Source organism: Hemitrygon akajei, chromosome 8 (assembly GCF_048418815.1).
Source record: "Hemitrygon akajei chromosome 8, sHemAka1.3, whole genome shotgun sequence".
Taxonomy (NCBI): Eukaryota; Metazoa; Chordata; class Chondrichthyes; order Myliobatiformes; family Dasyatidae; genus Hemitrygon; species Hemitrygon akajei.
Window position 1 is genome coordinate 60,755,911 of NC_133131.1, and position 25,884 is coordinate 60,781,794.

A 25,884-nucleotide genomic window follows, 5' to 3' on the forward strand; every position below is an offset into this window, starting at 1 on the left:
TGGAACATAGATTGCTCCACATGGCCGACAAAAAGGCAGGCATAGCTAGGACCCATGCGGGTGCCCATGGCTACACCTTTAGTTTGGAGGAAGTGGGAGGAGCCAAAGGAGAAATTGTTAAGGGTGAGGACTAATTCTGCGAGGCGGAGAAGAGTGGTGGTAGAAGGTGACTGGCTGGGTCTGGAATCCAGGAAGAAACGGAGAGCTTGGAGACCTTTCTGGTGGGGGATAGAGGTATATAGGGACTGGATGTTGATGTTAGCCTTAAACTAGACTGGTGTTTAATATTGTGGATCTGTGAAAGATAAATCAGTTCTGTATCAAATCCAGTGTCTCAAGTACTTACTGTCTCTGCCAAACTCAGAATGTACACTAGAGAGGCCAGTCAGCCCATCTGGTCCCTGCTCATGTTTTTGTTCCATATCAGTATATCAAAAGCTATCACTGCCGCTCCCCTCTCACTCTCCCTGTGATGACAAGTTGCAACTAGACACCACTCCCTTGGAGAAGGGATATCTCTTGAATATCAGAGAATCATATAAATCTGGAATACATGACAGGCCCTTCAGCCCACAATGTTGTGCCAACCATGTAACCGATTCTAGAAACTGCCTAGAATTGTCCTACTGCATGGCCTTCTATTTTTCTAGGCTCCATGTGCCTATCTAAGATTCTCTTAAAATACCCTATTGTGTTCGCTTCTGCCACCATCACCGGCAGTGCATTCCGCACATCCATCATTCTTTGTGTAACAAATTTACCTCTGACATCTCCCTTGCAACTACTTCCAAGCACCTTAAAACCATGCCCCCTCGTTTTAGCCATTTCCATCCTATGAAAAAGCCTGTAGCTATCCACACGATCAATGATTCTCATTATCTTATACAACTGCATGAATTTCCTGCATGATTTTCTCCAGACTGAATAAGACAATGAGCTCACTGTGGTTTTGACGTTCTTCAGGGCTCTGAATGAAGTTGGTTAAACTCCTTCCCCGCTCTTTCCAATGTTTTGGGTTATATTCACTCATGGCAAAGGACTGTGCCTCAGACAGCTGGGTTATTGCAATGCACCTCTAAAGTCTGATAAGAGACCAGCGAATGCATTTTCGATGGAGTGGAGTCAGAAACCAAAGAGTTGCCAGCCTGAGTCAGGGCTTTGGAGCTCCAGAGAGAGATGGGGTCTAGAGTTTACGAGGAGGAAGAGAAATCAGACCAGCAGGATGTGGCTACAAATGAAAGATCAGAAACATTTGGAAACTGGTTGAATGAAAAAAGGTGGTTAATTTCTGCAAAATACTGGTGGAAATAAACAGATCAGGCAACAAACGTGGAGAGGAATAAGTAGACAACATTTAAGCCGAGCCCCCTCGGCGTGCCGAGACTGTATATAGTACTCTTCTGCTTAGTTGCTGCCTGAACTGCAGAGTTCCTCCAGCATTTTGTTTGTATGCGTCTCTGTATTTCCAGCAACAGCAGAATCTCTTGTGTTTAATATCTGCATTTGTAAGAAGGTTCTAATTTGGTATTAAACACGCGGAAAGTTTGCTGATATTAAGTGTATTGTTTTATGGGAGCTGCTTTCTGCGTTAAAAGAGCTGCTGAGTTTTCTACACAAAATAAACTGAAGTATGGACATGGAATCGGTACTCGCAGAAACTTTCAATGCCACCGTGATTACCCAGAAAGCTCTGCGTAACAAGTTCAGCCGTCGCTGAAGCACCGATCAAATGCGCAGGCGTCACAGATGCGGGCGTTCCCAAATATCGCGCATGCGCAGTACAAAAAGGCCTCAGTCTCGGCTGCAGGTAAGATTGATTCTTGCGCACCTATTTTAACACAGACTGAGGGAGAATTGCTGTGAATTTCGGACACTGTTGCCCGTAATCCCGGCACAGTCCTGTTGTCTTCCCTTTCTCTCAGCCCCACGATCCGTCCACGGGCTCCGGGGAACTTCCAGCTGATGAGGGAATGTGAACCGATGGACCTCACAGACAGAGCTGAGCTCCAACTATCTAAATGCAAGGATTAGGAACTTGGAGAAAGGGAACAAAATCTTTTACGGCACCAGTTGAGAAAATCACCTTTGTTTTACCTCCAATCACAAACAAGAGAAAATCTGAAGATGTTAGAAATCCAAGCAACACACACAAATTGCTGGAGGAACTCAGCATCAGTACTCTTTTCCATAGATGCTGCGTGGCCTGCTGAGTTCCTCCAGAATTTTGTGTGCGTTGTTTGTTCTACCTACTGTTATTCTGATCTTTTTACCCGTGAGAACAGGTTTAGACCCATTCTCTCTGAGTACATAGTGATTTCAAACACTTTTGCCCTGAGCAACAAATAGCTTTCACATCATAAATGTGCCAGACTCCAGTGAGAGAGACTACTGCCCTTCCCTTCATATTCATTGGCATTGCTATCAATGAGTTCACCACCATCAGTCACCTGGGATGGGGTTCAGGGGAAATATTTATGTCCAGTACAGAAACTGGTGTTACCTGTGTGTATTGTGGCGATGCAGAAGTTGCTGGAGAATTTGCAAGTGGAAAGAAGTGGAGAGATATTTGGAAATCTGACTTTTTAAAGCATCATTTTGCAAGCAAGTCACACATGGACGTTGTGCAAAAGCTCTGGTGAGAAAATCCTTCATTACCCGCTACAGGCCTACTACATAGATTGTGTGAGAGTGCAGATGAACTCGATCAAACCCAGAGGAGATCAGAGTTCTTATTGAAAGTGATTTGCTAGCTGTTGAAATGAATACCTCGAAATATAAAATTCAGTGCTGACCTTGTTGCCACTGGGTAAAAATTGTGTATCACAATATTTTTGTGCACATATTTCAAATTAGAGTGGACATTGGTAGGAAGGTGGGGAGACCTCTTATGTCCGTGACCTACAATATGTGTAACCAGCTGCAGCTTGTAACCTGTACTTTATGGAGTTGGAGCTGGAAATAGATGAATTCCAGATAATCTGGGAGTTGGATGGGGTGATAGATATGACATGAAGAGATGTGAATTACACCCAAGGTGCAGGACACAGGAAACTGGGTGAGAAGAAGGGGAATGAGGTTAAATAGCCATCGCAGAGTACTCTTGTGCCATCTCACACAACAACAGGTAGACCACTTTAGAAACTGTTGGGGGGAATTACCTGGCAGAGGAAAGTCAGAGGAAATCACCTCTGAAAAGACAGAGGAAATTACCTGTCAGGGATTCATTAGTTAGAGGAGCAGAACTAGAAGGGGACTAATATCCTAGTGGTAAGGCTTGGACAATAGACAATAGGTGCAGGAGTGCGCCATTCAGCCCTTCGAGCCAGCATCACCATTCACTGTGATCATGGCTGATTATCCACAGTCAGTACCCCGTTCCTGCCTTCACCCCATATCCCTTGATTCTGCTATCTTTAAGAGCTCTAGCTAACTCTTTCTTGAAAGCATCCAGAGAATTGGCCTGCACTACCTTCTGAGGCAGAGCGCTCCACAGATCCACAACTCTCTGAGTGAAAAAGTTTTTCCTCAACTCCATTCTAAATGGCCTACCCCTAATTCTTAAACTGTGGCCTCTGGTTCTGGTCTCTCCCAACATCGGGAACATGTTTCCTGCCTCTAGCGTGTCCAATCCCTTAATAATCTTATATGTTTCAATCAGATCCCCTTTCATCCTTCTAAAGGGTGATTAAACTAAAAAAGTGGTTAAACTAAAGTTGCAAGGAGGATTGGAGCCAGAATGACAGAACAGATAGTGGAGAAGTTGAATAGAATTGACTTTATTACTTGTATCATTCATATACATGAGGAGTAGAAATCTTTACGCTATGTCTCCATCTAAATGTGTAATGTGCAATTTATGTAATTTACAATAATATGTCCAATAGGACATTCAATATAACCTAGAAATACAATTGTATCAGCATGAATTAAGCAGTCTGATGGCCTGGTAGAAGAAGCTGTCCCAGAGCCTGTTGGTCCTGGCAGTACCATTTCCCGGATGGGAGCAGCTGCAACAATAATGTTTTTTACAACAATAATATTATACAATAATGTTAATGCCCTGGACAGCGGGAAGTTTACAACTACAGATGGGCCGGGCTGTCCGACCATTCTCTGCAGAGTCCTGTGACTGAGGGAAGTACAGTTCCCATACCAGGCAGTGATGCAGACTCTCAGGATGCTCTCAAGTGTGCCCCTGTAGAAAGTTCTTGGGATTTGGGGAACCATACCAAACTTCTTCAACAGTCTGAGGTGAAAGAGGTGCTGCTGTGCCTTTTTCACCACACAGCCAGTATGTACAGAACAGGTGAGATCCTCGGTGGTGTGTACGCCGAGGAACTTAAAGCTCACCCTCTCAATAGCAGATCCATTGATGTCAATAGGGGTTAGCCTGTCTCCTTTCCTCCTGTTGTCCACAATCAGCTCCTTTGTTTTTGCGACATTGAGGGAGAGGTTGTTTTCTTGACACCAGACAGATGTTGTTCAGACCTCAGACAAAGTAAGCAGTCAAATGGTTGAGCATGATGTGCTGAGCTGTGTATATCACAATGCAAGAAGCATCGTAGGAAAGCCAGATGAGCCCAGGACATGTAATTATGATATTGTAGCCATTACTGGGAGTTGGTTGCACCCAACAGTGTGAGGGATTTAGAGGAACAAATTTGTAGAGAGATTGCAGACTATGCACAAAGGTTGAGATTGTAAGTGATTTTAAATTTCCATATATTGACTAGCACTCCTATACTGTAAAAGGACTAGATGGGGTGGAGTTTGTCAAATGTGCCCTTAATCAATATGTAGAATTTCCGACGTAGAAATGTGCAATAAGCTATTAGGAAATGATCCAGGTCTAGTGACAGTAATTAGTGTATGGGAACACTTTGTATCTAGTGATCATAATGCCATGAGATTCCAAGTAAATATAGAAAAAGAGAGGTCTGGACCACTGTTTGAGATTCTAAATTGGAGAAAGGTCAATTTTGATGGTGTCTGAAAGTGTGAATTGGGACAGCCTGTTTTCTGGCAAAGGAGTACTTGGTAGTGGGAGGACTTCAGAAGTGAAATTTTGAGGGTATAGAGTTTGTATGTGCCTGCCAAAATAAAAGTTGAAAGGTAACTGGTGCAGGTTATATTGGTTTCAGGAGATATTGAGGCCCTGCATATGTTGTTCCTCTAAATGCCTCAGACTGTTGGCTGCTACCAAGACTCATTAATGATTACAGTATCATAATTCCATGTCCTGACCTCATCTGATTTTTTTTTTAGTCATGTTCTGTTGGTTTTTAAAAGCTTCCCAATAGTTTTTTCTTTATTATTTGCCCTCTCTTTGGCTTTTATGTTGGTTTTGGCTTCTCATTTCAGCCATGGTTGTGTCATCCTGCTTTTGGATGCTTCATTGGGATGTATCTATCACTCACCTCCCAAATTGCTCCCAGAAACTCCAGCCATTGCTGCTCCATCGTCATTCCTACCATTTTCCCCTTCCAATCAAGTTTGGCCAGATTCTTTGTCAAAGAAGCATGGAGAAGTTCAGTGAAGAAACAGACCATCTTTGTCCCACCTGGACCATGCTGATAACATTTAAGCTGTCTAATGCAATGACCTGCACTGGGACCACTACCATCCAGGTACCTATCCAAACCATCTAATGGTGAAATCGAGCTCACATGCACCACTTGTGCTGGCCTTTCATTCCACGCTCTCACAGTCAATTCAGTGAAGAGCTTTTCCACATGTTTCCGTTAAATTTTCGTTAGATGGGGAAGCCACTTACCCATGAGCTCTGGTTGTCATCCCACCCAACATCAGTGCTTGCATTTACTCTATCTGTGCCCTCATAATTTTGTATACTTCCAACAAATCCTCAAAGCAATGTATAATTTCCTTGTTTATGCTCACAGCATTTTTTAGGTATATAAAATGATGAGGGGCATGGATCGTGTGGATAGCCAGAGGCTTTTCCCAAGGCTAAAATGGCTTACACGAGGAGCATAGTTTTAAGGTGCTTAGAAATAGGTGCCAAGGGGATGTCAGGGGTAAGTTTTTTTACACAGAGAGTGGTGGGTGCGTGGAATGCACTGCAAGCAGCGATGGTCGAGGCAGATACAATAGGGTCTTTTAACAGCCTCTTAGATAGGTACATGGAGCTTAGAAAAATAGAGGTCTATGCGCTAGGGAATTTCTAGACAGTTTCTAGATCATGGTTGGCACAAAATTGTTGGCTGAATGGCCTGGAATATGCTGTAAATTTCTATGTTCTACGTTGAACAGTGAAATAACTTTGGCTATCCTGTAACTCTCTGATAACTCTCCCGTCACTAAGGATGATTTAATTCTCCCTGCTAGGGGCCCTGACAGTTTCTGCACTTGCCTCCCTTAGTGTCCCAGGGAGCACCTTGTCATGCCCTGGAGATTTATCCACCCTAATCTGCTTCGGGATAGCAAACATCTCTTCTTTAATCTGTACTGGGTCCACGATTTTAATGCCACTTTTCCACACTCCCATAGACTTTGTGTCCATCTCCTGAGTAAATAGAGATGAAAAAATATTTCAGCTCTCTCCCATCTGCTTTGGTTCCATACATGGATTGCCATTCCGGTCTTCCAGAGGACCAACTTTGTGCCCTGCAATCCTTTTGCTCTTAATCTATCTTTAGAATCCCTGAGGATTATCCTTCGTCTTTTCTGCAATGGCAATCTCATGCCTTTTAGCCGTCCTGATTTATATCTTATTTGTTCTCTGGCATTTCTTATACTCCATAAGAACCTGCCTGCCTGTCCCTGTTATGCAACTCCATTTTGTGCTTCACCAAGGTCTCAATATCTCTTGAAAACCAAGGTTCCCTACAGTTTCTATCTTTATCTTTTATTCTGATAAGCACATACCCACTTCATACTTCTAAAATTTCACTTTGAAGGCCTCCCATTTACCAAGCACACCTTTGCTGTAAAGCAGCCTGTCTTAGTCCACAGTTGCCATATCCTAGTGTCATAATTCCAGGTGTTGACCCATGCCTTGAACACATCCACCTTTCCTACGATGCTCCTTGTATTGAAATATATGGGCCTCAGCAAATTCACTGCACCATGCTCAATGTTTTTCAATCCTGACTTCGTCTGCGGTCTAAACAACATCTATCTCCACAACCTCTCCACTATCTGTTCTGTTATTCAGGCTCCCATTATCCCTGCAACTTTAGTTTAAAGACCCCCCCCCCCACCTCCACCTCCCACCATTCAGCTCTATCACCCCTTTGGCTTTCATCTCCCAGATCAATAAAAAGGAGATGTATACCAGATACAGGCAAATAGGAACAAATAGGGTACTTATGAGATACAGGAAATTGAAGTGAACACTTATGAAAGAAATAAAAGAAGGCATGAGGTTGCCTCAGCAGACAAGGTGAAGGAGAATCCTCAGGGATTCTGCAGATATGTTAAGAGTAAAAAAAAATTGCAAGGGAAAAAATTAGTCCTCTGGAAAATCAGAATGGTAATCCATATGAGGAGACAAAATAGATGGGAGAGATTTTTTTTTTGCATCCGTATTCACTCAGCAGATGGACACAGTCTATAGAAGTGAGGCAACGCAGCATCAACTCCATGGACCCTGTACAGATTACAGAGGTGGAGGTGTTTGCTGTCTTAAGGCAAATTAACATGGATAAATCCCCAGGGCCTGATAAGTTGTTACCTGGGATCCTGCGGAAGACAAGTGCAGAAATTTTTGGAACCGAAGCACAGATATTTAGATCATCCTTAGTGACAGGTGAGGGATTGGAGGACAGCCAATGTTGTTCTGCTGTTCAAGAAAGGCTGTAAAATTAAACAGGGAAATTTTACATTGGTGAGCTTGACATCAGTAGTGGGAAAGTTATTGGAACGTATGTGCAGGAGCCGGATATATAAGTATTTGGATAAATCTGGACTGATTAAGGATAGACAGCATGGCTTTGTGCATGGTAGGTCATGTCTAACCAATCTTATAGAGTCTCTCGAGGATGTTATCAGGAAAGTGGATGAAGTCAAGGCAGTGGATGTTGTCTGCATGGACTTTAGCAAGGCACTGGACAAAGTGTCAAATGAGAGGTTGGTCAAGAATGTTCAGTCACTGAGCATTCAGGATGAGATAGTAAATTGGATGAGACACTGTCTTTGGGAGAAGCCAGAGTGTAGTAGCAGATAATTGCCTCTCTGACTGGAGGCCCATGACTAGTGGTATGCCATAGGGATCGGTGCTCAATCTGTTGTTTGTCATCTATATCAGTAATCTGGATATTAACATGGTTAGCTGGATCAGCAAATTTGTGGATGACACCAAGATTGTGGTGTAGTGGACAGCGAGGAAGACTATCATGGCTTGCAGTGCAATCTGGACCAGCTGGGGAAATGGGTTGAGAAATGCAAAATGGAATTTAATGCAGACAAGTGTGAGGTGTTGCATTTTGTAGGATCTCGATCTTTCACAGTGACTGGTAGGGCACTGAGGAGTGCTGTAGAAGAAAGGAATCTGGGAATACAGGTCTATATTTCACTGAAAGTGGTGTCACAGTTCGATAGTGACGGAAAGAAAGATTTTGGCATATTGGCCTTCATAAACCAAAGTACCGAGTACAGGAGATGGATGTTATGTTGACTTTGTACCAGTTATTGGTGAGGCTTAATTTAGAGTATTGTGTGCAGTTTTGGTCACCAAACTGCAGGGAAGATGTGAAAGAGTTTCAAAGAGTTCAGAGAAAATTTACAAGGATGTTGCCAGGTCTGGAGGACTTGGGTTATAAGGAAAGATTGAACAAGACTTTATTCCTTGGAACATAAAAGATTGAGGGGAGATTTGATGGAGGTATACCACAATTATGAGGGGTGTAGATAGGGTAAAGGCAAGCTGGCTTTTACTACTGAGATTGGGTGCAACCACAACCAGAGGCCATGGGTTATGGGTGAAAGGTGAGATATTAAGGGAACATGAGGGGAAACTTCTTCACACAGACGGTCATCCGGGTGTGAAATCAGCAGACAGCACAACTGGTGCACGTGAGCTCAATTTCAACATTTAAGAGGTTTGTATAGGTACCAGGATGGTAGGGGTATGGGAGTGGGCAATTTAAATAGATGGCCCAAAGGGCCTGTTTCTGTGTTGTACTTCTCTATAACTGTGATAAGAACCTGAAATAATACAAAAAAATCACTCTAAGTCCTTTCAACAGTTGTGTGGACCAACCATACATCTCAGCAGGAATTTTTTAACATGGCGTTAAAATTGTGGCACTTTAAGTTAATAATACATAAGGGAAATCCTAGCTGAATGTCAAGAAAGACTATTTGCGTGAGACTGTTTCAGTTACTGTGGGACCAGGCACCCATGCAGCTCAGCAGGAACAGGGAATAATACCAATGGAGAGAGTCAAACTGAGCCAAGGCACAATTTGGAGCCGGCAGAAATGCCCCATTGTTATAGAGACAGGAAGAGCATCAGAGAATTTGATGGTCATTCCAGATCCCAGCACTGTGCCCAGACAGAAGGTGATTTCTCTCTCCAATTTGGGTTGAACCTCACTGTAACAGTGTGATACTAGATCACACCTTGGCAAATCAAGTGTTCTCATCCAAAATGTTGTCCTACACCCATTGATGGATTTTGTAAATTTTTTTACAGGTTAAAAACGAGAAGGAATTTGTCTCCAGGAATCTGGAACATGGCATGCCAGTTTTGCTGTTTCTGTCTAGATATTTAAGAAGTGGAGCAAAGGATTCAATCGACCATCCTTCCTGCTCAGACTGTGGGAATGGATTCACTCGGTCATCTCAATTGAAGGTACATCAGCAAGTTCACACTGGGCAAGGCCATTCATCTGTTCTGTGTGAGAGAAAGGATTCAGTCGATCATCCCACCTGTGTACACCGGGTTCACACCGGGCAGAGGCTGGTCATCTGCTGAATTTCTGGGAAAAGATTCACTCAGTCATCTGAACAAATGGCTCACCAGCGAGTTCACACCGGGGGAGCGGCCATTCACCTACTCTGACTGTGGGAAGGGATTCCCTCGGTCATCCAACCTACAGAGTCACCAGCGAGTTCACACCGGGGAGAGGCCGTTCACCTGCTTGGACTGTGGGATGGAATTCACTTGCTCATCTAAACTGAAGGTACATCAGCGAGTTCACGCTGGAGAGAAGCCGTTCACCTACTCAGACTGTGGGAAGGGATTCACTCAGTCATCTGACCTAATGGCTCACCAGCCAGTTCACACCAGGGAGCGGCCGTTTACCTGCTTGGACTGTGGGAAGGGATTCATTTACTCATCTAAACTGAAGGTACATCAGCGAGTTCACACTGGAGAGAGGCCGTTCACTTGCTTGGACTGTGGGAAGGGATTCACTCAGTCATCTGACCTGCAGAGTCACCAGCGAGTTCACACCGGGGAGAAGCCGTTCATCTGCTTAGACTGTGGGAAAGGATTCACTTTGTCATCTCACCTACTGACACACCAGCGAGTTCACACTGGGGAGTTCACCTGCTCAGAATGTGGGAGGGGATTCACTCAATCATCCCATCTACAGAGACACCAGTCAGTTCACACTGGGGAGAGGCCGTTCACCTGTTCAGACTGTGGGAAAGGATTCACTCAGTCATCCGACCTACAGAATCACCAGCGAGTTCACACTGGGGAGAGGCCGTTTACCTGCTCAGACTGTGGGAAAGGATTCACTCAGTCATCCACCCTAAAGAGTCACCAGCGAATTCACACTGGGGAGAAGCCATTCATCTGCTCAGAATGTGGGAAGGGATTCACTTACTCTTCTAAGCTGAAGGTACATCAGCAATTCCACACTGGAGAGAGGCCATTCATCTGCTCAGACTGTGGGAAGAGATTCACTCAGTCATCTGACCTACAGAATCACCAGCGAGTTCACACTGGGGAGAAGCCGTTCATCTGCTCAGACTGTGGGAAGAGATTCACTCATTCATCCAACCTACAGAGACACCAGCGAGTTCACACTGGGGAGAAGCCGTTCATCTGCTCAGTCTGTGGGAAGAGATTCACTCAGTCGTCTGAACTACAGAGTCACCAGCGAGTTCACACTGGGGAGAAGCCGTTCATCTGCTCAGATTGTGGGAAGAGATTCACTCAGTCGTCCGAACTACAGAGTCACCAGCGAGTTCACACTGGGAAGAAGCCATTTATCTGCTCCGTCTGTGAGAAGAGATTCACTCAGTCATCTACCCTACAGACACATCAGCGAGTTCATACTGGGGAGAAGCCGTTCACCTGCCTATACTGTGGGAGGGGATTCACTCAGTCATCCCACCTACAGAAACACCAGTCAGTTCACACTGGAGAGATGCCATTCACCTGCTGTGGATTCAATCAGTAATCTAACCTTGTGACACACTACCGGGTTCATACTGGGGAAAAAGTTTCAATAAGCTGCATGCTGGATATTTATCCATCACCATTGCTGAATGGAATTTCGAGAGTGACTGTTGGTGCTGAACTCAGCAATTATTGCTGCTGCTCACCACACCCAGTTCTGCACCCTGGTCACTGGGCATGGGAGGAGTTTCTTCTGCTGCACATTCACCTTTAATGGGACCAGAGTTTAGTATTCTGGATCTGAGACAAGTAAGTCAGTTCTATTTTGAACTTTGTCTCCAGTACTTCGTGAATTTATAACATAGCTAGTGTACAGTTGAGAGTCAAGTCATGCCGGCTGGACTCTGCCAGTGATTCTGTTCCACGACGGTCCTTTTAAATCCTCCCCTGTTGTTCACCTCTCGCTCTCCCTGTGGTGATGGGTTCCAAACAGTCAACACTCTGTGGGTGAAGAGGTTTCTCCTGAATTTTCTGCAGACTGTAGAAGTGGAGCTGACTGCAGTTCTGTCTGAGATCTTCTTCACCCCTCAAGTCTCTGGGCTGAGGAAGAATGACATTGGTAGTTAAACTCCTTATTCACAGCTCATTTCCATATTATGGGTCATTTTCCCTGTTTCTAAAGGGTTGTTAGAAAACACCACTGTCCTCTGAAGACTGAAAGCAGAATGGGAAACCATTAGTTGGATGTTCAATGGAGCAGAGTCAGAAACCAGAGGCAGGTCTGCACAGGGCAGAGTTTGGGGCTCTGGACGATGGTCGGGGTAAGAACATATGATGAGGAGAAGGGGATCAACAACGGGGCGTGGCAACGAATGACAGAGTAGCAACACTTGGAAGCTGATTGACAAAGGGAATAATTATGTTGTCTGACTGATGTCACAAATGATGCCTGTTGTGAGGTGCTCCACTGGTCGAGGAACGTGTGTGTATTAGGAATGGTTTTATCTACTATGGCAGTTGTTCCTTTTGTTTATCCAGTAATATTATATCTGGCTGGTTATTATGGATTATTCTATCTGAAAACAGCTGGAAGAGCACTTCCGGGTTTTCTCTTTGCTTTTCAAATCTTTTTATTATCATTATTATTCAAAAATACACAGGTATATCAAAGTAACAACACTTACAATGCCTCAAAAAAATTATATTAAACATTGAAAATTTTTGTGAATAAAACAAACCCCTACTAAGCAAGAAAAGTGAGAAAAAAAAAGACCTATTGAGGGCACAACCCCAGAGCCATGCGTCATATAGAAAGCTTCTAAAAATAAACATCAAACCGCCACCAAGAAGAAAAAAAAATCAAAACAAAATTTACACTTAGATTGTGGAGGTTAACTGAAATGATAGTAACAAGCAAATGAGCCCCATCTCTTCTCAAGATCAAATAAAGGTTCAAAGGTTCGACTTCTAATTTTCTCCAAACTGAGACGCAGCATCATTTGAGAGAACCATTGTGACAAAGTAGGAGCAGATATATCCTTCCATTTCAACAAAATGGCCTTCCTAGCTATCAATGTAACAAACGCAGTAACACGTTGGTCAGACAGAGAAATACCGTGAATATTTTGAGGAATTATTCCAAAAAGTCAATTTATTAGTTTGTAAGTTGATTCTAAGTGCTTTAGAAATTGTCGAAAAGACTGACTTCCAGAATGGTTTTAATATAGAACATGACCAGAACATATGTGTCAGTGTGGCTATCTCAGTTTTACATCTATCACAATACTTGTCAACATTGGGAAATATTTTAGAAAGTCTCTCTTTCGTCCAATGGTAACGATGTACAATTTTAAATTGAGTCAGTGAATGACTAGCATAGTCCGAGGAAGAGTTAACCAACTTCAGAATCCGCGTCCAGTCCTCCCATATAAAAGTCAAATTGAGTTCTTTCTCCCAATCCTGTTTAATCTTAAGTAAAGGAAGCTTATCCCATTGTAATATTAAATTATAAATTCTTCCAATAGAACCTTTCATCAAGGGGTTCATATTCATAATAGTATCTAACAAGTCAGCCTCCAATATATAAGGAAAATTACTTAAATATTTTTGTAAAAAATGTCTAACTTGAAGATATTGTAGAAAGTGTGAATATGAAAGAGAATATTTATCAACTAATTGTTCAAAAGACATCAATCTGCCTTCTTTAAATAAGTCCAAAAAAGACTTTTTTGTAAAGTAAAAAAAATTGGATCACTCCAGGAAGGTTTAAAAAAGTAATTACAATAAATTATACTACAAAGTTTAAATTGTTTAAGATTAAAAAAATTGCAGAACTGGAGCCAAATTTGTAAAGAGTGCTTAACCACGGGATATAAATTTAAATTAGCAGCTTTAGCTAATTGTATAGGTAGAGCAACTCCTAATAACAAAGTTAAATAAAACTGTTTCACAGCTCTCAGTTCCAGGTCTACCCAGATTGGCCGGTCATTCCTATCACTCCAATATAACCAAAAGGACATATATTGCAAATTAACAGCCCAATAATACATTCTTAGATTAGGCAAAGCGAGACCTCCGTCCTTTTTCAACTTTTGTAAATGATTTTTACTGATCCTTGGTCTTTTATTATCCCAAATAAAAGATAGAATAATAGAGTCAATCTGATCAAAAAACTTCTTAGTCAAAAAAACAGGAATATTCTGAAATAAATATAAAAATTTTGGTAAAATCATCATATTAACTATATGAATACGACCAACAAGTGAAAATGTAAGTGGGCTCCATCTACTAAATGAGTACTTCATAGAGTCCACTAAAGGAGGAAAATGAGCTTTATAAAGATCCTTAAATTTTTTTGTAATTTTGACAGCTAAGTATCTAAAAGAATCCGTAACTTTGAAAGGAATATTATCATATATAGAGACAAATTCATTTAAAGGAAGTAATTCACTTTTACTAAAATTTATTTTATATCCTGAAAAATCTCCAAATTTGTCAAATAATTTTAGCAAAGCAGGGATAGATTCTTCAGGCTTAGATATATATACCAATAAATCATCAGCATAAGGAGAGATCTTGTGCATGGTCTCATTCATAAAAATCCCATGAATATTTCTAGCTTCACGAAGAGCAATAGCAAGGTGTTCTAATATTAAGTTAAATAACAAAGGACTTAATGGACAACCTTGTCTTGTCCCCTGTGATAGCTGAAAAAGGGGAGACCTACAGTTATTGGTGACAACAGTAGCAACAGGAGCTTTATATATCATTTAAATCCAATTATTAAAATTAATACCAAAACCAAATTTTTCTGAAACGTTAAATAAATATTTCCATTCGACTCGATCAAATGCTTTTTCAGCATCCAAAGATATAACACATTGTGGAGTTTTAGAAGAGGGCGAATATATAATGTTAAATAATGTCCGAACATTTGAAAAAGAATGACGACCCTTTATAAAACCTGTTTGATCTTTAAAAATGATTTTACCCAAAATACTCTCCAACTGATTGGCCATTATCTTTGAGAGAATCTTAGCATCAACATTCAGTAATGAAATAGGTCTGTATGAGGCACAATCAGTAGGATCTTTATCCTTTTTGAGGATTAAAGAAATAGAAGCTTCATAGAAAGTAGAGGGTAAGTCACTTTTCACAAAAGAATCCTTAAACATCTCTGACATATATGGAGAAAGCAGTTTTCCAAATTTTTTATAAAATTCTACCGGATAACCATCAAGTCCCAGGGCCTTACCAGATTGCATTGAAAAAATAGCTTTATGGATTTCGGATTCAGTAATTTGGGCATCAAGAGTTTTTTGATCCTCAGCAGAAATTTTAGGGAAAACAATCTTTCGTAAAAAAAGCATTCATTTCATAAGAATCAACTGAAGATTGAGATTTATAAAATTCAGACAGTATGTGGTCCACAAATTACAAAGGGAAACAGAAAATGCATGCCAAAAGGGCAATGTTACAATAGTCATGGGGGATTGTCATGCAGGTGATTAGGAAAATTAGGATGGTGTTGGTCTCAAGAGGAGGAATTCCTAGAATGCTTACAAGATGCTTTTTTAGAGCAGCTAGTGTTTGAGCCCACTTGGGGATCAGCTATTCTGGATTGGGTGTTGTAATGAACCGGAATTAATTAGGTCACTTAATTTCAAAGAACCCTTAAGGGCAAGTGATCTTAATATAATCAAATTCACCCTGACATTAGAGAAGGAGAAGCTAAAGTCAGATGTGGAATAAAGAGAATTAGAGAGACATGAGAGAAAAATTAGTCAAAATTGATTTGAAAAGAACACGGGCAAGGATGAAAACAGCAGGAATGGCTGGAATTTCTGGAAGCAATTTGGAAGGCACAGGATATGTACATCACAAAGAGGAAGTAGTATTCTAAAGGTAAGATGACAAAACAGTGGCTGATTAGAGAAACCAAAGACAACATAAAAACCAAATGGAGGGCATAGAGCAAAAATTACTAGGAAGTTAGAGGATTGGAAATCTTTTAAAAACCAACAGAATGCTACTAAAATAATTAAGAAGGAAAAGCTGGAATACATAGGTGAACTTGCCAGTAATATTAAAGGGGATACCATATTTTTCTTCAGGTGCATATAGTGTAAAAGAGAGGTGGAAGTGGATATCGAACCACTGAAAAATGACGCTGGAGAGGTAGTAATGGGATGGGGGATGCAAGGTGATGGCAGATGAACTGAATAAGTATTGTACATCACTCTTATCTGTGAAAGACACTGGCAAGGATATGGAAGTCCCAAATGTCAGTGGTCAGAATGTGCAATGTTACATTACTTGGGAGAAGGTTCTTGGGAAACAGAGATAGTCTGAAGGTAAATTGGTCACTTGGACCAGATGGTGTACACCCCAGAGATCTGAAAGAAATGACTGAAAAGATGTGGAGGCATTAGCAATGGTCTTTCAAGAATTGTTTAGGAAATTATATCCTAAGAAGTTTTTTCCTTTGCTAATCCCCCTCTCCCAGTTTCACCTATCACCTACCACTTCTTCCACCCTTTTCTTCCCCATACTTTTACTTCTGACATCTCATTTTTGTCCACCGGTCCTGATGAAGGGTCTCGGCCCAAAACGTCGACTGTTTACTATTTCCCATAGATGCTTCCTGGCCTCCTAGGTTCCTCCAGCATTTTGTGTATGTGTTGCTTGGATTTCCAGCATCCACAGATTTTCTCCTGTTTTTGTGAAAAGCAAAAGCAGGGTCATATAATATAGCAAGAAAAGAGTGGGAAGTTAGAGGATTGGAGGCGCAATTCTTCACAACTGTGTGGACCAGCCATTGCTCCGGGCATGAAATGTTTACACGCTCTGAAATCTGTGCTGCATTTTACATTTTCTTTTGTCCAATGCACAGGAAACCAACACCGAGCACTACTTACCACAGGAGTAAACAATGGCAGGCTATCAACACAACGGACAGGAACAATGGTCGGCAGTTTATTGAAAGTGAGCTACCGCCGTCCTTTCTGGTTGTTATTGCTATTTGTAACAGTGCTGTAACTTCAAACACTGACAGTATAAATTTGTTGAAGTTCTAAAATGTTTCAAACTAAAGATAGTGGTACGTTTATTATTTAGAAAGTTTTAGAGTATGTCACAGTGATATCAACAAAGATTTCAAAATTATATTAGCATAATTTCAAAATAACATTATATAGAATAAAATTCTAGCTGTTCAACAACAAACGCTATGTGCGCGGGATATGCAGTCAAGTAGTTTAGAAGGAACAGTGCTGACACCAGTAAAATTGAGAAGAATTTGGGAATTGCCAAAGAATGGAAATTGCAGCATGGCTTAATTCAACACAGGTGGAAGAAATGGAGATAGAGCAGCTCAGTTTATTTTACAAAAAGAAGAATGAAAGATTTCTGGTGAAAATTGCAAAATTTGATCAGCCTTTGGAGGCTGCGTGTGTGCCAGTTTGTGGAATGACCACAGTCACTGAGCTACAGCCGGAGCAGAGCATCATTTATCCTGGGATGTGAGAGGAAATCCTGCATCATTTCAGCTCCTGTCATTAGACGAGTCTTTCGTCCCCCACTAAACAAATGTCGGTCTCGGTGACGAAACACACGAAACAACCAAGTTATTGTACAGGCTCAACATTTTCATCAATGTCATTCCGGGATGGAGAATAATCTGCCTTGCCTGTAATTTATGAGATTGTGGATCCAGGGATCATGTGAATTGTTACTTTAATCCTCTAATTGGGGAATTAGTGAGGGATAATAATATCAGAATTGCCGGCGATGAAACCAAACAAGAAAGAGGAGCACATTTTCACAAGTGGAAATCGAAGCTATTTGCTGGGAGTTAAAATTTCTTAATCTATCGCCCCTGTGGAAATGCTTGAATTAATGAGTTCCGATAGTTACAGGAGGTATTGATATACATGGATTGTGTGTGCTGTCTCTGTACAGTTCGATGTCTCATTTCATAAATGGAAAGGCTGCAAGCAGTTCCGGCGACAAGTTCCAGCTTAAAATATCAATTGGTATTAATACCAGACAGGAGACTGAGAGGACCAAGATAGCGTTTTAACTGCAGACACAATTTGAAGATCTGAAAGGGAGTGCTGATAGATCAGGTCATTAGTTAACATCTCTGGTTCTGCTAATTGCTTCGAAGCATCAGGTGATTTACGGACAACCTCGTTTGAAAGGGGCCTGTGGATGCAACGATTCTAACGTGGAATGTGAGTGAGAACCAGAAGGTCATCTCAGAAAGAAAACAGTGGTGTGAACGCTTTTTAAAAACTAACATAGATTAAAGTCACCTCAACAGTTGCTGAGAGCAACATGATGCTGCTGCCTCCATATGGATGTACTCTCCAAAATGGGATTTGGGGAGAGAATCCAGAATTGGATCAAACTGCTCTACACAGACAATCTAGCACAATCTAGGTCAACGAGTGGGGAACAGACAGCTTCCCCATCAGGTCTGGGGTCAGGCAGGGCTGCCCTCTCTCCGCTGTCTTGTTTGTGTGCTGCATAGAAATCTTTGCCGAAGCCATCAGGAGGGATGGGGGCATAAGAGGGGTGACGCTGCCAGGCAGTGGAGGGACCCAAGTCAAAACCTTCCTGTACATGGACAACGTCACCGTCTTCTGCTCTGATCCGAGGTCAGTTCGCAGGCTGATCAGCATCTGTGAACAGTTCAAGCAGGCGTCGGGGGCCAGGGTCAACCGCATGAAGAGCGAAGCCACGCTCTTTGGCAACTGGCCCGACTGATCCACCATCAGGTCTGATCACATGAAGGTGTTGGGGATCTGGTTCGGAGGGGCCGAGGCATGCAACAGGAACTGGCAGGAGCGGACTGCCAAGGTCAAAAAGAAACTGGGACTGTGGGGAGGGCGCTCCCTATCAATAGCGGACAAGAACCTGGTCATCAGGTGTGGGGTGCTCTCAGGGCTGCTGTACTTGGCGCAGGTGTGGCCAGTGCCCTGCTCCTTCAGCTCGGAAATCACCCGAGCCGTCCTCAGATTTGTCTGGAGATCCAAGATAGAGCGGGTCAGACGGTCCCTGAACAATGGGGGCAAAAACATCCCCAATGTTGCCCTCACCCTGATGGCTAGCTTCGTGTGTGGCTGCATCAGGTTGTGTGTGGATCCCAGGTACGTAGGCACCAAGTACCACTATGTGCCCAAGTTCTACCTGTCGCCCTGGCTACTAAGGATGGGTCTGGCCCCCTTACCGCGCAACACCCCTGTCAGCTGGTCGTTGCCACCATACCTGTCCTTCGTAGAACAGTTCTTCCAGGTCAACGCCTTTGCCACAGGGCCATCAGGCAGTGGTCAGCACATAAGGTCCTGCAGGCACTGCAGGAGAAGGACGTGATGGAGCAGACCATCCAGTTCATCTGGCAAAATGCCTCATCGCCAACAGGCACCAAGACCTTGTCTGGCTGGCAGTGAGAGGGGCCCTTTCAGTCCAATCCTTCCGGTATGCCCGGAACGTCATCTCCATACCCCTCTGCTCTCGGGAGGACTGCAGTGAGGAGGAGTCAGTGACCCACCTCTTTGCACACTGTGGGTTCGCCGAGAAGGTGTGGAGGAGGATGGAAGGGACAGTGTCGAGGTTCATCCCCAGCAGCTGCGTAACAGAGGACTCTGATCTATAGGCTGTTCCCGGGGACGCACACCGAGACCAACATCCAGTGCTTCTGGCAGATCATTAACTCGGTGAAAGACGCTCTTTGGTTGGCCCAAAACTTGATGGTCTACCAGCACACGGAGATGTCCGTGGGGGAATGCTGCCGACTGGCACATTCTCGGCTGCAGGAGTACATGCTGAGGGACGCACTCAAACTTGGTGCAGCCACTGCAAGGGCCCAGTGGGGAAGGACCACAGTCTAGGGTTCTTCTCCCGCATGAGTTGAGGGGTGGGGGGGGCGGGGTGTATACCCCTCAACAAGTGTATTTAAATATGAAGTAACAGAGTGCCACCTGGGTGGCAGAAGTGTGGGAATGTAAAGACTGTAATGGAAACATTTGTAAAGGACTGAGAGTCATTGAATGGTTTATTGTACATAATTTTATTTTTGAATAAAGTATATTTTGTTTAAAAAAAAATGTAATGGACAGGTACTTGCCCAGCACACCAATAATTTCAATTACTGTATAACAAATAGCCTGTACTTCTAAAATTGTTAATCCCGGGCTTCAAACTTCTCTGAATTTTCTAAATTTCTGCTTTTCATAAAAAAGCAAGCAAATAAATTCAAACAACCTCATTCCTTCTGCGACTACTGGAGAAAATACACCACAGATCAGACGTTGAGCGTTCACTGCCTCTGGATGTTTCTGTCCTAACTGTAGCTGAGACACAGAATAACATTCCTTTATAGAATAATCAGTTACCGATAATGAGAACAACTTGTACAGTGACTGGTGTTGATTACCACTAAATAGTAATTAGTTCTCTACTTTGGGGAACCATAACACCAATGGGGAAATAAGACACATCAGTTCACAGAACTGAAGGCAGCACCGGTCATGAAGCCCCAAGAGATGGCTGATGTTGCGATTGCGACACCATTTTCGATGTTGTCAGCCCACTCTGTGTAATGACAGTGCATTATCTGGACATCGCTGATGGAGATGGTAGTCTGTATTCCTCTTATGTGTCCACCTCATACATGCTGATTCCACTCTAACATTGCGAGTCGAATCTCTGCATCAGCACCAAGTATATTAACATTCATTAAACAGCAAAGTCAGAACTACCTTGTTGTTTCACTGTGATGATGGACCTTTAAATATGACTCACAGTTACTTTGTTCTGGTGATGTTTTCTGGATATGCTGCAGGAGTCAATCTAGGCAAACTGGAGTCCATGGTAGAACAAAGGACCCTGAGGAAAATCCTGGCAATTCTGGACAATGTTTCTCACCCTCTGCGTGCCACCTTGGCTGCACAGACTAAGATGACTGCACTGCTCCAAAGAGCGCTATATGAAGTAATTCTTGCCCTTGACCATTAAGCTCCATAATGAATCAACCTATAACTGGGGAAGTGATTACTCCCTTCTGTTAGACTCTCTTGGGTAACCTTAACTTTATTCATTTTACTTCTCTTTTAATATTTATATCTGTGCACTTGTAAACCTATTGTGACATCGTAATAACCTTTGGGATCAATAAAGTATCTATCTGTACATCTATTTATGAACATTGAGGTTATTGGTGCAAACCCATAATATTTGCACTATTACACGAGTCAGCCGCGAGAAAAGGTGCTGGCAAATATGCAACTCAGATACAATACTGAGACCCCTGCATTACAGAGCCAGTCCTCTACCACTGCTGACAGAATAAAAGAGAAAACATTGTATCACCGTTTTAATGGAATAACAGGTGCTGAACAGAATATTAAATATGTTACATAGTCAACAGATGATGTTGAAAGTTGGATGCGAAAATATTTGATTTTTGATTAAGGGAAGGAGATAAAGTCCTTAAAAAGTTGCTAATCAGACAGATACTGCCCATCGATACACATAGATCAGAATCAGAATTAGGTTTAATGTCGCCGAAGAATGAATTACAGAGGGCTCAATAGTGACACACACATCGCACTGGCCACAAGCCTTAATTTGCTAAATCCATCTTCAATCATCACCCTCTGCTTCCTGCCATCGAGCCTGGTGTGAATGCATCTCACTATCTCCCCGTGAATCCAATGTGATGTAACTTTTCAGATCAGTTTCTATACGGGTACAGGCTTTACCAAATTCCAGCGACAACATCACTGACCAACTTCATCTTTCCTCATAGTTACCTCATCACGAAACTCCGAAGTATTTGACCCAATATGACATCCCACTGGCAATGTAGTCAGTGATTTCCTCACAACCAACGTCCACCTGAAACGTTAAGCTTCAATGCAGACTGAGAAAATTCCAGTCCCAGCTGTAGAATTACCAGTTGATGTCTCCGGCCGACATGCCAAAGGGTCATAGCCCGAAATGTTGACTATTTTCACCTTGCCATAGATGCTGCCTGGCCTGCTGAGACCCCTAGCATTTTGCCTGTGTTGCTTTAGAGTTCCAGCATCTGTAGATTTTCTCCTGTCTGTACAATTACTAACCTGGACTGAAGCCCACATGTGTTCCATATTCTCAGAATCACCAGCCCAATATTATAACTCATACAAAGATGGTTTGGTGCAGCGATTTGCTGTGATGATGCTGATATCTCCTATTCACAAACTAAGGCGAAACTGGAACTAAATAATACTCCACTTGGGCGCGGCTCATGCTGATTAACCAGTCTGCAGGTTGTGAGAGATTGCAGATGCACCTTAGCTTGTCTCCAGCAGCTAACCTGAGCACATTCGATCACTATCATATTGCTGGGTGGTACCTCGCCCAACACAATTGGCTGCCAAGTTTCCCACAGTAGCAGGACCAAGTTATAGAATTATAAATCAGAAAATGCTGGAACTCAGTACATCAGGCTACATCTGTGAGAGGAGAAATGGTGGAAAGCCCAGTTTCAGAACTGGGACTGTCCAAGATGCTGCCGATCCGCTCAACTTTTCCAGTGTTTTCTCCTTACTTTAAATTTCCTGCATGTGGTAAACTATGTATACCTGTCTGGACACACCCCTCTGCTGACTGCTCCTTTGGCTCCTCCCACAGACCCCTGTATAAAGGTATTGCTCCTACCTCAGTCTCCGAGATGCCGTGCTCCCTTTTGCTGCTAATAAAAGCCTATCGTTCACCTCCCGCCTCCAAGAGTTATTGCTGGTGCATCAATTTTATTAGCAGCAATTTTAAAACATGGAGAGCATTTTACGACCCGAAAGATTGGATCTCGACCCACAATCCCAGGAAGCCAGCGACGCTTTCGAACTCTGTCTAGCATGCTTCGAATCATACCTGGAGGAGATTCATGTGACCAACCCTGCCACGATGCGTAGGGTTCTCCTCTCCAGAGTCAGTGCAAGGGTCTACTCCATGATTAGAGACCAAACGGACTACCAGGGTGCGATGGATGCTCTCAAAAGTCAATACCGGCGGCTGGTGAACACCGTCTACGCAAGACATCGCTTAGCGACACGGCGGCAGTGGGCCGGAGAGTCGAGCGCTGAGTTTGTCCGGGCCAAGTGACAGACATTCGTGCGGGCCTGCAACTGCAGGGAACTGACGGCGGAACAGCATGCGGAGCTGCTAGTAAGAGACACCTTCGTTACGGGGATCAGGTCAGTGTACGTGTGCCAGCGGCTGCTGGAACAGGCTGATCTTACCTTACATTCGGCGATTGAGCTGGCTGACACACTGGAAGCTGCTCTGCACAACACTGACGCCGTCCAGGGGCGCTATCTCCTGCAGACCGCGCAACCCGCCGGCGAATCCACCTTGGCTACTGCCAGTCATGAGTCCGTGAAGTCCCCGCAACCCGCCGGCGAGTCGACCACGGCTGCTGCCAGTCGCAAGTCCGCGCAGTGTTACTTCTGCAGACTCGAAAAGCACCCCTGAAAACGCTGTCCAGCCCGAGAAGCTACCTGCTTCAGCTGCGGAAAGAAGGGCCACTTCGCCAAGGCCTGTAAGTCCAAATCATGAGCGGGGTCGAGCAGCGCTGCGTACGAGGCATGGGGGTCGCCATCTTACCTGCCCGCTGCGTGTGAGGCATGGGGGTGGCCATCTTTGTCGGTGCCACCTCGCCCCACCTCCGACTCACAGGTGCTTACCGGGCACCAAGACGGCGATTCAACTCTGGCCTCCGTGACCCTCGACCAAAGCGCTCAACACCAGCTCGCAAGGTCAATGATAGACATCCTGGTGGAGAGGCACAGAACTAGCTGCCTGTTTGACAAAGGCAGCACTGAGAGTTTTATTCACCCGGACATGGTGCAACGCTGTGGACTCGTGACACAGCCGGTAAGCCAGAGGGTCACCATGGCTTCTGGATCGCATTCCACAGACATTCGGGGGGGTTGTGTAGCCACACTGGTGGTGCAGGGCACAGAATATCAGGACTTTGCATTACTAGTCATGCTTCAACTGTGTGCCCCTGTGCTATTGGGGCTCGACTTCCAGAGCCAGCTGAAAAGTGTGACAATGGAGTATGACGGGCCCCACCCACCAATCACTGTCAGAAATCCTCAGTTCTGTGGGACTTCATCATATCCCCCGCTACTGACCACACACACACACCGACCCGCACATCCCACCCAACAGCATGCCAACAGCCGCGCTACTGACACCACTTGCAGCCTCTCCACCCTCAAGATCCCTCCCCCACCACTGTTCGCCAACCTGACCCCCAACTGTAAACCTGTGGCAACTAAAAGCAGGAGGTACAGCGCGGGGGACAGGGCCTTCATTAAGTCGGAGGTGCAGCGGCTACTCATTGAGCCAAGCACAAGTCCTTGGAGGGCCCAGGTGGTCGTTGTTCGGACCAGGCAGAAAAATAGGATGGTCGTGGACTATGGCTAGACTATCAATAGGTTCACGCAGCTTGACAAGTACCCCCTACCCCGCATCGCGGATATGGTCAATCAGATAGCTCAGTACAAGGTGTACTCGACCGTAGACCTGAAATCCGCTTACCATTAGCTCCCCATCCGCCCAGAGGACCGCCCCTACACTGCCTTCGAGGTGGGCGGCAGTCTCTATCACTTCCTGCATGTCCCCTTCGGTGTCACGAATGGTGTCTCTGTCTTCCAGAGGGAAATGGACCAGATGGTGGACCAGTGCCAACTGAAGGCCTCGTTCCCATATCTGGATAACATCACCATCTGCGGTCACGACTGGCAGGATCATGACACCAACCTCCAACGATTTTTCCAAGCAGCCAAAGCTCTGAACCTTACCTATAACAGGGACAAGTGTGTGTTCAGAATCACTCGACTTGCTATCCTTGAGTATGTCGTGGAGAACGGGGTCATTGGCCCTGACCCCGACCATATGTGCCCCCTGTTGGAACTCCCTCTTCCCACCACCCTCAGACTCCTCCAACGGTGCCTGGGCTTCTTTTCCTATTACGCCCAATGGGTCCCTCACTACGCAGACAAAGCCCACCCCCTGATCAAGTCCACCGCATTTCCCCTCTCAGCCGAGGCCTGCGCGGCCTTCAGCCGCATTAAAGGGGACATTGCCAAAGCAACGATGCATGTGGTGGATGAGACCATTCCCTTCCAAGTAGAGAGTGACACCTCCGACTTCGTGTTGGCTGCTGCCCTCAATCAGGCAGGAAGGCCGGTAGCATTCTTCTCTCATACCCTTCAAGGCCCTGAAATTCGGCACTCCATGGCAGAGAAAGAAGCCCAGGCTTTGTGATATGGTGCAACTCAAACTACCTGCGTCTCAATGTCACCAAGACCAAGGAGATGGTGGTGGACTTTAGGAGATCTAGGCCTCATATGGAGCCAGTGATCATTAATGGAGAATGTGTGGAGCAGGTTAAGACCTACAAGTATCTGGGAGTACAGTTGGACGAGAAGCTGTGAGGATTACATTCCTTGACTTCTCTAGTGCCTTTAACACCATCCAGCCCAAGATCTTAAGGCACAAACTAACGGAGATGGGAGTAGACTCTTACATGGTGGATTGGATAGTGGACTACTTGACAGATAGACCTCAGTATGTGCGGTTGGGAGACTGTAGGTCTGACACGGTGGTCAGCAGCACAGGGGCGCCGCAGGGAACCGTACTCTCTCCGGTCCTGTTCACCCTGTACACATCAGACTTCCAATATAACTCAGAGTCCTGCCATGTGCAGAAGTTCGCTGATGACACGGCCATAGTGGGGTGTGTCAGGAATGGACAGGAGGAGGAGTATAGGAAACTGATACAGGACTTTGTGATATGGTGCAACTCAAACTACCTGCGTCTCAATATCACCAAGACCAAGGAGATGGTGGTGGACTTTAGGAGATCTAGGCCCCATATGGAGCCAGTGATCATTAATGGAGAACGTGTGGAGCAGGTTAAGACCTACAAGTATCTGGGAGTACAGTTAGACGAGAAGCTTGACTGGACTGCCAACACAGATGCCTTGTGCAGGAAGGCACAGAGTCGACTGTACT

At 44.2% G+C, this 25,884-nt stretch overlaps 1 protein-coding gene across 3 annotated transcripts; it reads left to right on the top strand.

The window, feature by feature from the left end:
* The first annotated feature begins 1,764 nt into the window (after window positions 1-1,764).
* On the top strand, window positions 1,765-21,160 carry LOC140731923 (uncharacterized). 3 transcript variants are annotated; one of them, XR_012099940.1, is made up of 3 exons: window positions 1,765-1,807; window positions 9,656-11,623; window positions 16,707-21,160. XR_012099940.1 is itself a non-coding variant. In XM_073053908.1 (2 exons), exon 2 carries the CDS (start codon window positions 10,116-10,118, stop codon window positions 11,373-11,375), a length of 1,260 nt encoding a protein of 419 aa, XP_072910009.1. In that variant the 5' UTR covers window positions 1,765-1,807; window positions 9,656-10,115; the 3' UTR covers window positions 11,376-16,667. The 3 variants fall into 3 exon arrangements, 2 of the variants coding, with proteins under 2 accessions (XP_072910009.1, XP_072910010.1); XM_073053908.1 differs by lacking the exon at window positions 16,707-21,160 and having other exon boundaries at window positions 9,656-16,667; XM_073053909.1 differs by lacking the exons at window positions 1,765-1,807; window positions 16,707-21,160 and adding an exon at window positions 2,614-2,635 and having other exon boundaries at window positions 9,656-16,667.
* The last annotated feature ends 4,724 nt before the right edge of the window (window positions 21,161-25,884 follow it).

Excerpts from the sequence above, each read along its gene's own strand:
- LOC140731923 (XM_073053908.1), top strand. The coding sequence starts at position 10,116 with ATGGAATTCACTTGCTCATCTAAACTGAAGGTACATCAGCGAGTTCAC.